The sequence below is a fragment of the Rhinolophus ferrumequinum genome, chromosome 2 (assembly GCF_004115265.2).
Source record: "Rhinolophus ferrumequinum isolate MPI-CBG mRhiFer1 chromosome 2, mRhiFer1_v1.p, whole genome shotgun sequence".
NCBI lineage: Eukaryota > Metazoa > Chordata > Mammalia > Chiroptera > Rhinolophidae > Rhinolophus > Rhinolophus ferrumequinum.
The window spans coordinates 35,737,598-35,750,221 of NC_046285.1; the positions used below are offsets into that span (position 1 = coordinate 35,737,598).

The 12,624-nt window shown below is 36.5% G+C and overlaps 1 protein-coding gene across 4 annotated transcripts in view; it reads right to left on the reverse strand.

Annotated features, from left to right (window-relative positions):
• The window catches only part of CD47 (CD47 molecule), a 55,800-nt gene that overhangs the window by 23,304 nt on the left and 19,872 nt on the right, over nt 1-12,624 (reverse strand). For all 4 annotated transcript variants that reach the window (XM_033127288.1, XM_033127280.1, XM_033127273.1 and 1 more), the window contains exon 3: nt 10,269-10,358. In XM_033127288.1, the coding sequence (XP_032983179.1) occupies nt 10,269-10,358 (90 nt within the window). The remainder of the gene's footprint in view (nt 1-10,268; nt 10,359-12,624) is intronic.

Sequence of the window (12,624 nt, forward strand, 5' to 3'; positions counted from 1 at the left end):
TACCAACATTTACATTATAGGGGTACCAGAAGGAAAAGACAGAGGGCAAGGAATTGAAAACCTATTTGAAGGAATAACGATGGAAAACCTCCCTAACCTGGTGAAGGAAATAAACATACAAACCCAAGATGCACATTGTCCCAAACAGTATCAACCCAAAGAAGCTGACACCAAGACACATCATAATTAAAATGCCAAAGCTTAAAGACAAAGGGAGAATCTTAAAAGCAGCAAGAGAAAAGTAGTTAGTTATCTACAAAGGAGCTCCCATAAGACTGTCAGCTGATTTCTCAACAGAAACTTTGCAAGCCAGAAGGGATTGGCACAAAATATTCAAAGTGATAAAAAGCAAGGATGTACAACAAAGACTACTCTACCCATCGAGGCTATTAGTTAAAATTGAAGGAGAGATAAAGAGCTTCCCAGGCAAGAAAAACCTAAAGGAGCTCATAATCATCAAACCAGTGATACAAAAATTGTTAAAGGGACTTCTTTAAGAAGAAGATAAAAAAAGTATAAAAAATATGAATAAAAAAATGGCAACAACTACATATCTATCAACAATTACTTTAAATGTAAATGGATGAAATGCTCCAATGAAAAGACAGGGTGGCTGAATGGATAAGAAAACAAGACCCTTACATATGCTGCCTACAAGAGACTCACTTCAGATTGAAAGGCACATAGACTGAGGTAAAGGGATGGGAAAAAGATATTTCATAAAAATGGGAACAAAACAAAACAAAAGAATAGCTTGCGTAGCAATACTTACACCAGACAAAATAAATTTTAAAACAAAGGCCATAATAAGAGACAAAGAAGGACTCAGTAATCCACTTCTGGATATTTATCCATAGAAACCCAAAACATTACTTCGAAGGGACATGTGCATCCTTATGTTCATTACAGCATTATTTACAATAGCCAAGATATGGAGGCAACATTGCTGTCCGTCAATGAATGAATGGATAAAAAAGAGATGGTACATATATACAATGGAATATTACTCAGCCATAAAAAAGAATGAAATCTTGCCATCTGCAACAACATGGATGGACCTAGAGAGTATTTGGCTGAGTGAAGTCAGATAGAGAAAGAAAATTCCATATGATTTCACTTATACGTGAACTCTAAAGAACAAAATAAATGAACAAATAAAACAGAAACAGACTCATAGATGCAGAAAACATTTTGATGGTGGCCAGATGGGAGGGGTGTTGGAATAGTGGGTGATAAAGGAGATGGGATTAAGAAGTACAAATTGGTTGTTACAAAGTAGTCATGGGGATGTAGAGTATAGCATAACAAATTTAGTCAGTAACATAGTATTAACTATGTATGGTGTCAGATGGGTACTAGATTTATCGGGATGATCATTTCGTAAGTTACATAAATGTCTAATCACTATGTTGTACACCTGAAACGAATATAATATTGTATGTCAACTGTAATTAAAAAAAATTAAAACAAGTGTTTAAAATTGTGGACTTATACTATTCCTAATAAAAATAAGAGTTCAACCTCTCAGGCTTATAAGAGTTATAGAGGAAGAACAATGCCAACAACAGTAACAAAAATAAAACACCACAAAAAAACTACTATTTACAGTGTTTTACCATAGAATGACCTTTTCAAAATCTTTGCATATTAAGTATTGGAGGTAGGTTTAGTTTCTACTGATTGGTTCAACTACTATTTATTTCCAAGGCTTCCTTCAACTGTTCCTTAAATTAAGCAGCCGTTTCTAACAAATATGTTAGTGTGATCTACTTAAGTAACCACAGTCAATGAAAGAGTACACAAAATAAAATATGAGAAATAACAGTATTTACACTTTTTAAATACTTTGTTAAAGCACAGTTTTAGGTTTACAACAAAATTGAGAGGAAGGTACGGAGAACTCCCATATATTCCTTGCCCCCGCACATACATGACTCCCGCATTATCAACCTCACTCCCAGAATGGCACATATTTTACCAAGGATGAACCTACATTGATACATCATAATCACCCCAAACCCATAGTTTAACTTAGGTTTCACTCTTGGTTTTGTACATTTTATAGGTTTGGACAAATGTATAATGATACATACCCATCATTATAGTACGACACAGGGTATTTTCACTGCCCTAAAAATCCTCTGTGCTCTGCCTGTGCATCTCTCCCTGCACCCCAATTCTAGAAACCACTGATCTTTTCACCATCTCCACAGTTTTGCCTTTTCCAAAATGTCTTATAGTTGGAATTATACAGCACGCAGCCTTTTCAGATTGGCTTCTTTCACTTAGTAACATGCATTTATTGTTCCTCCATGTTTTTCTGTGGCTCGATAGCTCATTTCTTTTTAATGCTGAATATTAATTAGCACATTGTCTGGATGTATCATAGTGCATTTATCCATTCACCTACTGAAAAATATCTTGGTTGCTTCCAAGTTTTGGCAATTATGAATAAACTGTTATAAACATCCATGTGCAGGTTTCTGTGTGGACATAAGTCTTCAACTCTATTTGGATAAATACCAACACGCACAACTGCTGGATCATCATATGAAAGAGTATGTTTAGTTTTGTAACGAATTGCCAAACTGTCTCCCCAAGTGGCTGTATTATCGTGTGTTCCCACTAGCAGTGTATGAAGGGTTCCTGTTGTTCCACATCCTCACTAGCATCTGGTGTTGTCAGTATTTACATTTTTAACAAAACGTGTAAACTTAGTGCTCCTGACACAGAAATACCAAAAATATGGGGAGACAATATTACATTTTGTCAATAAATTAGGAATTCTAAAATTTTCCCTTTTATACCTTCTGTAAAATAATTAAATCTAGCCAGCTCTTTCCCAGAAATGAGCTAGCTTGGTTCATTCATTTGTTCTATAAATATTTACTGTGTAGCTACAATGCACCAGGCCCTTTTATCAGTCCATCTCAACCAAATCAAGGTACACGTAGATTGCTTTATTGGAGAATTCACTGAGTACCTACTATGCAATCACTATTCTAAGTGCTGGCAGCTGCCAAAGACAAACACTCCTGCCTCAAGGCCCTTACGTTCTAATGTGTGAGTGAGTGTGTATGTTTGGAGTGGGAGGCAAGTGAATGATGGGAAGTGTTACTCTTAGATATTAATCCCCAGTTAAATAAAAGGTGTGGGTCTACTCTAGCCTAAGAAAGCCCCTTTATGTAATCTTTCAAATTCATGTGAATAAAGAAAAGGCATTATCCCTCTAGCCACCTGAAGAAACAGCTAATCCATTAGGGTTGTCTCATCTCCTAATCACTGATATAAAGCACATATAAGATAGAATGCAGGTTGTGGTTGATGAAATCTAGTGAAATTAGCAGATCAATTTGGAAATCAAATAATATCTATCACCTTAGTTTTCATGATATTCTGAAGACGGGATTGATAAGCCTGTATAGGCCTACACAGACCAGTCTATGAACAAAACCCCCAAATCCAAGAATTCGAAGCCTGCTCAAAGATATGACATTTAGATGGTCCCTTTCTAAGTGATTAGTGATTTAATGATGATACGAGGCTAACCAGTGAGGTATAATGCATATCAGAATAAGGATAAATCATAAAGGGTTGATGTGTTTAATTTTATTATTATAGTGCTATTTTCTGATAACTCTAGGAAAGGAATTTTTAGGATCTTTTTTGGTATCTGATGAGCTGAAAATCAATATTGTCTTCAATGCAGGATAAAGAACATGCAAAAACTTTTAAAATAAAATTACAATTTCAAATTTTAAAATTATTTTATTAAATTTAAAATACTATTTATTAAAAAAACTTAACATGCTCATAAAACAAAACAGGCTTTATGAAACTGGTACTAGGGAAAAAATGAATAGTAATGCCAATGATAAAGAGGTTACTTGCCAGAAGGCAAGTGAAATAATTTCATAATAAGCTCCATACACTACCCAATTTGCTTTGATGAAACAATTTTGTCAAATGAATAATAACTAGAAATCACATTCTCAGTCTATCGGACCCAGAAATAAAAGAGCCCAGGCTTTGTATAGCAAGTACTTTGAATATAAAAGATTGAAGAAGAGGCTGTCCAACACACTAACTCCCTTTCCTTGGTTCCAAATGTTCGCTGGTCTCGTGGATGATGTCCTAACTTCAGAGTGTATGCAGGAAGTTGGGATGTTGGAATGGAAAAGATCAGAGCAATAGCAACTACATTTCTACATTTCTACAAGAGTGTATTGCTGAGCTACAGTTTTTCGTGTGTGTTTTTTTGTGTGTTTGTTGTTTTTTTTTGGCTTCTGCTACAATAAAATCAGTGCGCAGAGCATTATTTAATAACAGAATGTGATAATTGTGTGGACAGGACCAAGAAAAGGCACTGGGAGTTCAAGATTATTTAATGGCATTCAGAGTAAAGTTAAGAAAAATGTCCTATTAATAGTAGTCATCAACCAGGTCACAGAATGATTCTTTGTAATATTTACTGTGATGATATTTTACCTTCCTGGATAGAAATTTCCTGGTGCAAGTTGGTATATATCCTCACTTCTTCAGAATGATTTTTCTAATTTACAAAGAAATTCCTCGGTTCATTACTTTTTAAAAATGTGCTTTCATGGACTAATGACTTTCAATATTAAGCTAGACTCAAGGAAAGACTTAATAGGATCTCAGGCTGTTGTGACAGAGAATTTTTTTCCTTGAATTCCCCAACAATAATTTCTACAGGGACATCTAACCAAATACCTCAATCAGTAACCAAAATCCTTGTGGCATAATCTTGTGCAGAGACTAGGAAATTAGAAAATGAAAGGTGCCTAGGACGCATGAGTTTTAAATACATCACAGCAGTCCTGGCTTCGCACAGTTCTGATATGCATGAATTTCAGTTACCATGACTTAATTAAATAACACAAGTCTCCTAAAAACACAGTTCACATTTCAGTTATCACAATAGGTAAACTGAGTAACTGATAACGTGCAAACTTCACTGCTATCTCTTCAGTCCACAAATCACTACATAAATAACAGATGTGCATCATGATGACTGACCAATCATGTCATTTCTTTCCAAGAGGACCAATCATGTCACTTCTTTCGAAGACTGTTGGTGACTGGTCGCTGCATATCTGTTACTCAATTCACGCACAGACAGCAAAGCCTATGTTGTATGACCTCCTATTTCCCCGTGATAAACCACTGTGACATTTTACAATGGATAATCAAAGGAGGAAACTGGGCAATAAAGATGAAAGAGCAAGGAAATGAAAAGTGATAATGCTAAAAGTGCAATTCAAACAGAACATAAATGGCATTACAGAAGAAAGAGCTGATTGTGGAAATGTCAACTACTGCCATTGAAGAGACTCTAGATATGCAGCCAGAGGAACTTTGTAAAACTTATTGGCATACATTAGGACAGGGAGGAGGTTGTGACACAAAGAATAAAGATGTCCCAGAAGAAGTGACTCTGGCAAAAAGCTTTACATGAAAGGAACTCTCAGAGGTAGTTCATGACACTGAAAACACAATGGATAAAATGCTGGAAGCTGATTCAAACTTAGAAGGAGTATGGCAATTCACCAAGGCATTGAAAAGATGCTTGCTCTGTATTCGAAGTCTTATGACAAGAAGGCAAGCATTGTTAAAATGAACTCTTGATAAAACACTTTAATTTTCAGTGTTTTTAATGTTTTAATTTACTATGGACTAAACATTAATTTTTTTACTTTTTTCATTACTGAATAGTTATTACTGATAGTAAGAGTTTAAAAAATTATTTTTCAATTACAGTCAACATACAATATTATATTAGTTTCAGGTGTACAGTAAGAGAGTTTTTAAATGTTGGGACAAAAATTTTAGAGGTCATGGAGCAACAGTAATTTTTCCCTTGTATTAGGTTGCTTTCCAGAGTTTCAGCTTACACGGTCATGCTTATGGTCTCCCAAGTCTGTGTAAAGGGAGGACTCCTGGTATCCCCGTACGACCAAAGTTCCAAAGAGGGAAAAGTAAGCCTAGATACACCTATCTCAAAGAACATCAAAATATTAGCCATTCTTGATATGGAGTTGAACCTTCATTGTACAGGAACTAGAGGTCTTGGTAGGCAGCACTCTTGAAATCACTTATCAAGCATGTAAATGATGGAAAGTACCTGTTATATTGTCAAAGTGAAGAAAAAAAGAACCCTGAAAATCAGCCAGAAACTTAATTGTCAGTGGAGTGGGAAACTGTGAGTCAGAACAAAAACAAGTGCCAGAACTTCAATGCTATCAGAGATTTGTTACTTCGGTTAAGGCTTAGTGTTGGATTCTAGTAATCTCCGAACTGTTTGCTGAGCATAAGATTCTGCTTAAAAGTTTGTAAGTTAAAGCTAAAGGACAAGGTATTTAGGAACATTTCCCTGTAAGAGACCTTTGTCTTTAAAAGGTGAAAGGTCTAGAAGAGCTCCCCATACCTGAGAGCCCTTGGCGTGGCTTCAGGAGTTCAGAAGGTTCCTCAGTCTACCTCAATAGGACCAAGGGCATCCTGAGACCAATTCCAAGACAGCCTTCTGGTATAAAGACACTCTTTCTCCTTCAAGTGAAGGCATAACTTGCTGTCTTCACTGAAGGCTTATTTAGCCTACAGAAGGTCCAGGTTTTATCTTGGACCACCAAAAGACAGAGCTGGGAAAACCACTGAGGGAAACCCCTGTGGTCATGTACAGACTGTAAATGGTAATCAGAAGTGAAGGAGAACTAGAAACAGAGAAAGTGAAAGTCACAGGTCTGAGTTACTATTAATACTCTAGGGACTGTAAGGCACCACACCCCAAAAAGTGTGTAACAAAGCAACAAATGGAGGGACTCTCCTGTTGGTTGATTCCCCAGGGCATAAACAGGAGGCCTCTTACAAAAGGTACCGGAAGAAAAGTATTATAGATTGAGATCCCTGTCTATCCCAACGATGTGACAGAAGGCACAGAACATGCACACTTACTTGTCTCCTCAACAGAAGTGTGAGTGCTACAAAGCTAGGGGCAATATGCATTTTCCTTCCACATTTTCTGCATACAGCCCTGTGCCTAGCAATCAGCAGGCATCTGTCAACAGACATTTGTTGACTAAATAAACAAAGCAGGTCCACATTCTGCTCCATCAATAACAGTTTCATTTATTTAGTCTGTGTACCCAGATAAAGGTTCACTCTTCAGGGAAAAAATAATTCTCAAAGTAAGTTCAAGACAAATGGGATCAAATACATGGTGATGGAAGGAGAACTGACTCTGGGTGGTGAACACATAAAGTGATACATAGATGATGTATTACAGAATTGTACACTTGAAACCTATATAACTTTACTAACTAGTATCACCCCAATAAACTTTAATTAAAAAAAAAACTTCAAGACAGGGAGGAAATAGTGTAGTAGTAAATAACACTGGTTCAAATCCCAGTACCACACAGAAACACCTGGATGATTGTGGGCGAACTGCCTAACCTATCCATGCCTCTGTTTCTTATCTATAAAATGGGAATGGTAATAATACTACCTAATCCCCATAAAGTTCCTGGGAGAAGTAAGTGTGATTTCAGATGGAGAGAACTTTGCACAGTAACTATCACACAGAGCAAGAGCTCCACAAATGTTTCGGTATTTCATAAACAGCTTTAAAAGTCAGTCCAGGCAAGGCGAATCAGGTATATACTATGTACCTTCTACACACACACACACACACACACACACATACACACACACACACTTATTTGTTCTAAGACGAGCCTAAAAAAAAATCACTACCAAAATATTTTCAGGTTGATAAGCACGCTCCTTAAAATATGACCAGTAGAACAAATATAAAAAATAACATTTACCTCACTAACAGAAAAATGAAATTAAAATTAAAACAAGATTTTTTTTTTTTTTTACCTATCAAATTAGCAAAGATTTTAGAATTATAATGATGTCAGGATTGTGAGGTGAAAGATAGGTGTTCTCATCCGTAGTAGTAATTGATACAATGTATCTAGAAAACATTTGGCAGTATGTATCAAAAGCCTTAAAATTCTCTCCTATTTCCAGCCTCACGTCTTTAGCAGAGTGATACTTTGATACTATGGTACCTTCATAGTATCAAAAAAACAAACAAAAACAAATTAGAAACATCCTCAACATCTATCAAGATGAGAGTTAATTATAGTGCATTCCTAAAAGAAGAGCATAAGCAGCTATAAAACGATTTCTGAAAACATGGAGGCAGGAATCAGGATGTACAAGTATATAAGCTATATGAGTCCATTTATAGTTTTTCTTTTTTAAAGAGAGATATCAAAAATACATAGAAAAAGACAGAAAAGGAATCAGGAAAGTAACTAGAATATACCAATAGTTTATCTAGGTTGTGGGACTCTAGATGATTTTTGTTTTTTCTCTAATAACTTCCTATATTGTATAAGGTATCCTAAAGTGCTCTGTATACTTTTTTAACTCAGAAAAAAAATCTGTAAAGCTTATTTTGTAAAAATATGCCTAATAGGAACAGATTCACTCCTGGTTCAGTCCACTAAAAACAATGTTACTAGTGAAAATGCTATGATCAACAAACTGTAATCAATCCAAAAGCAACAAATCACACCCTGTGAAATAATTTCATGATCTTAAAAAAAAGGCAATTTCCTCCCTAAACTAAATGTCGGTCTGAAGGCCCGGTTCTGTCGACAGGGTTAAAAGACTTCCTAGCGTCAGTGAAGACCAACGAGGTCTTGATGCTACATCAGTCTTCTGCTTCCCCAAATTCTAAGAAATTTTCCACAGGAACTCTAGACACCATTTTGAAAGTGAGAGGTGTGAAATGTCTTGACTGTTGTCACCATTAGTCCTTTCTTCCCCTTTTCTGCCTTTTAGACAAAAGTTGAGGATAGCTTTGAAATCACCAAGTACTTCCAGAGTGCCATCCACTGAGAAGAGCCCTTAAAAATGTACAACCAGTCATCTCATCTCATTTTTCATGTTGATATATCACTTTAGATGTACATGCCTTAAACTTCTGAGTAGAAGTAAAATTTATGAAATATACAACAAGCCAATCCACGACAATATTTTACCAGCTTTCATTAAAGGTTGCAGAACGAAATAAATAAATGAAATCAGCATTATTTGCTCCTTGCTTGCATAAATGTTAACTGGCTTTCAATGACTATGTCAGTGCACTACTGGGAGAGAAGTAATACATCTTACATTTAAAAGTTTAAAAGTTCAGACTGTCACCTCAAAACTTCACTAATTTAATAAATTTCGTTTACCGAGTTGGTATGGAAATACAGTTGATGCTTGAACAACGTGGGGGTTAAGGGAGCTGCACAGTCGAAAATCAGCATATAACTTTAGACTCACTAAAAATTTAACTACTACAATGGCCTATTGTTGCAAGGCTTACTGATTAACTCAACAGTTGATCAACACGTATTTTATGTTATATGTATTATATACAATAAAGTAAGCTAGAGAATAGAAAATGTTATTAAGAAAATCATAAGGAAAATACATTTACAGTATTTATTGAAAAACATCCACGTAGGAGTGGACCTGCGCAGTTTAACCCTGTGTTGTTTAAGGATCAACTGTACAGCTGAGTATAACCATCAACCAGAATGCATATTACCTTTTTACTTAGTAGTGACAAGTATACATTGGTGAAGCTAAATCTGATACAGCCTTAAGATCTGCCCTGAGATGTCTGGTCACGTGATTATTGCAGCAAAACATGATCAAAGAACACAACCCTCCTGTGGCGACTTCCTTAGAGGCTGCAGAATTACACGGTAAGGATGATAAACATGGTTCACACAGGGCTTTTCCAAGGATGAACACAGGTATACAAAGAAGTTCAAACTGGGAAATTAAGACAGAGAAGTCCTAATGCTCAAAAGGGCAACATCCTATCTTAACACTAATGTAAGCTGTGGCCATCACTTTACCAAAGAAAATAATGTGTGTAAGTCTCTCTAAACATTAAAATCAGCACGAATTTAGGTACATTAGGATTCCCACTATTCATTGTTTTAAAAAAACCTTCTCAGGAAGGCAGCAAATTATGGGGGCAAGGGGGAGGGAGAATATATATATGTACATATACATATATATCCATATATTCTTAATATTAAGATTATATATTCTTATTTATAACATGATCACACTTCCTAATACAACTTAGTTAAATATTTCCCTAATATTGCCTCCCAGAAATAATTATTTCAGCACTAAAACAGAAGTGAAAAATAGAAATTAATACTTACTCACAATACCAAACTGTCCCCAGAACAGAAGTATAGCCAACATTGGGAAAATAACAATAAGGATATTTTCATTTGGAGAAAACCATGAAACTGGAAAGAAAGAAAACAAAAATCACAATTAATATTTACAATAATAACTTTAAGTCCTGTCAAGGAATGATCAACAATATATTTTATTGTGGAGATAGAAAATAAAAATTCTTAAAACTGTGGCCTTAAAATACAAACCTACATACATAATTACACATATAATTTACTTATATAACACATTTTATTTCTAAAACAAAAACTAGTTGTTTAAGCGTTTCTCACCCCCGTTTCCCTAACCTAGGGTTTACGGAAGGTCGCATGCCACAGGAGCTGAGAACAAGGCTTTGCAGCCCCACTGCCTGGGTTTGACCCAATTCTCAAGTACAATCTTTGTGACCTTGGATAGCCTCAACACCTCTCTGTTCTTCAACTGTTACACTAGTACAAGCCAGGACCTCCACCTTGAAAGACTGTGGTAACTATTAACAGAGTTAAGTTAGGAAAAGGGCTTAAAACAATGCTTGGCACTTACCAAGTGCTCAGTAAATATTAACTCCAATTATCATTATGTGCTCTTACAGGAAAATGCCTGTATGTGTACAGTGCCAAGAGTTTACCTAAGAGGAACAGTGAAGTAAGTCTTCCCGTAAAGACTGACTCAGGGGACGAAAGTGAGGAAAGCAGTACAACTGAGTACTCTCCCCTGACTGACTTAAGACCCAGACAGATGTGCGCCCTAGCTTTTCTGAAACTTACTCTGGAACAGAAGGTGTATTTGTGAATAACGAGGTTCGAAATGCCTATTTATATGTAAAGTAACACAAGGAGCTTGAGATACTAAGGAAGCTTCTAGTAAGTGGTTCACATGATACCTAGACAGTGAAAATATCGCCACCCATTCTATATAAAGGAAACTGTGATAGTCAGACTTCAAATGAAATTTGTTGACAACTTTTAAAAATTAAGTTGAATCGCATTTTGTCAACTCTTGAAATTTCTTCTGTAACAATAAAGCCAAGTAAATGCACTGAAAGCATTTCAGTGTTTGCCTGTGCAGGGGGAGAAGCTGTTGTGTGAAGAACACTTCTTCTGAGTACTGGCCAAAGCAAGCACGGGTGTTCCTTTCAAATTAACCCTTTCAAGCCCTCCACTGTTCTGCCTGTCTGTATCAGCATGTGACACAGCACTGGGGGCTGTCATACCATAATGCTAGCCATGCATTTCTTGTGTTAAGTTTATAATGTTAAACTCTGGTAAATGTTCACAATAATCCCCAGAATACAACAACGCTACAAGTGTTTATCTTAGAGGTATTAGCTTTCTAGCAGCTAGCATTTTGCCTTATACGTGGCAGAGACTCAATAGGTATACTGGCGAAGGTTGCAATGGTCGTACGATAGTTCAGTACGTGAATGTAAGACTTTTTTTTTATGCTCCCACGGTTGCAGATCTCCACCAAGATACAGATGTTTCCAGATAATCTGAATCACCACCACCTTAATTTCCAACTGAATTACTCAACATCTTCCTATAGCACAGAAAACTTATTTCAATTCGGCCTAAAATCCTACCAGGAAAAATGTTTGTGAATTTTCCTTAGGTTTTCTATATAATGCCCAAAGGATTTGGTAAAAGCTTTATGATCTAATGACTATTCTTAATCAACTTACTTTTCTCTACGCACTTTCTCGACTATTATGTTTTGAGTTGGGTACATTTACTTCTCAAATTCTCACAGTTATTACATGAGAAATTATTAAACCCTTCTTAAGGCTGAGGAAACTGAGGAACAGTAAATTAAGGATCTTCAGTATCTTAAATTTTCATGTCCCAAACTGACTCGATACACCCTTCCCACTTCCAGACCTCCCCTCTTGGTCTTCGCCATTTCAGTGGTGGAGACGCCATTCCCCAGTCGCTCAGACCGAAAACCCTGGAGTCATCCTCGCCTCCTTGGTCTCTCTCACCCCCCACATCTGGACCAGCAGGCAATCCTGTGGGCTCTCACCTTCACAGTATAGCCAGTATTTGATCTCATGCTCAAGATGCGCTGACAATGAAATGTTCCTTCACTGACCTCTCCCCCCACACAACAGAACAATCTGCAACAATCTTTGGATCTAGTAACAGAAATCTATTAGAGAAAATAAGAGGTATGTTTGACTGGGGTCTGACCACTCATTTTGCACTTACTACACAAACAGTTATTGAAAGCCCAACATGGGCAGGATATTCACTCAGCAGTGGGTGAGCCAGGTGGGGCCAGAGGTTGAGGAAGGAGAAGGGATGAAGAACAGACTCTTGTGGGTAGTAAAGAAAGGCCCTG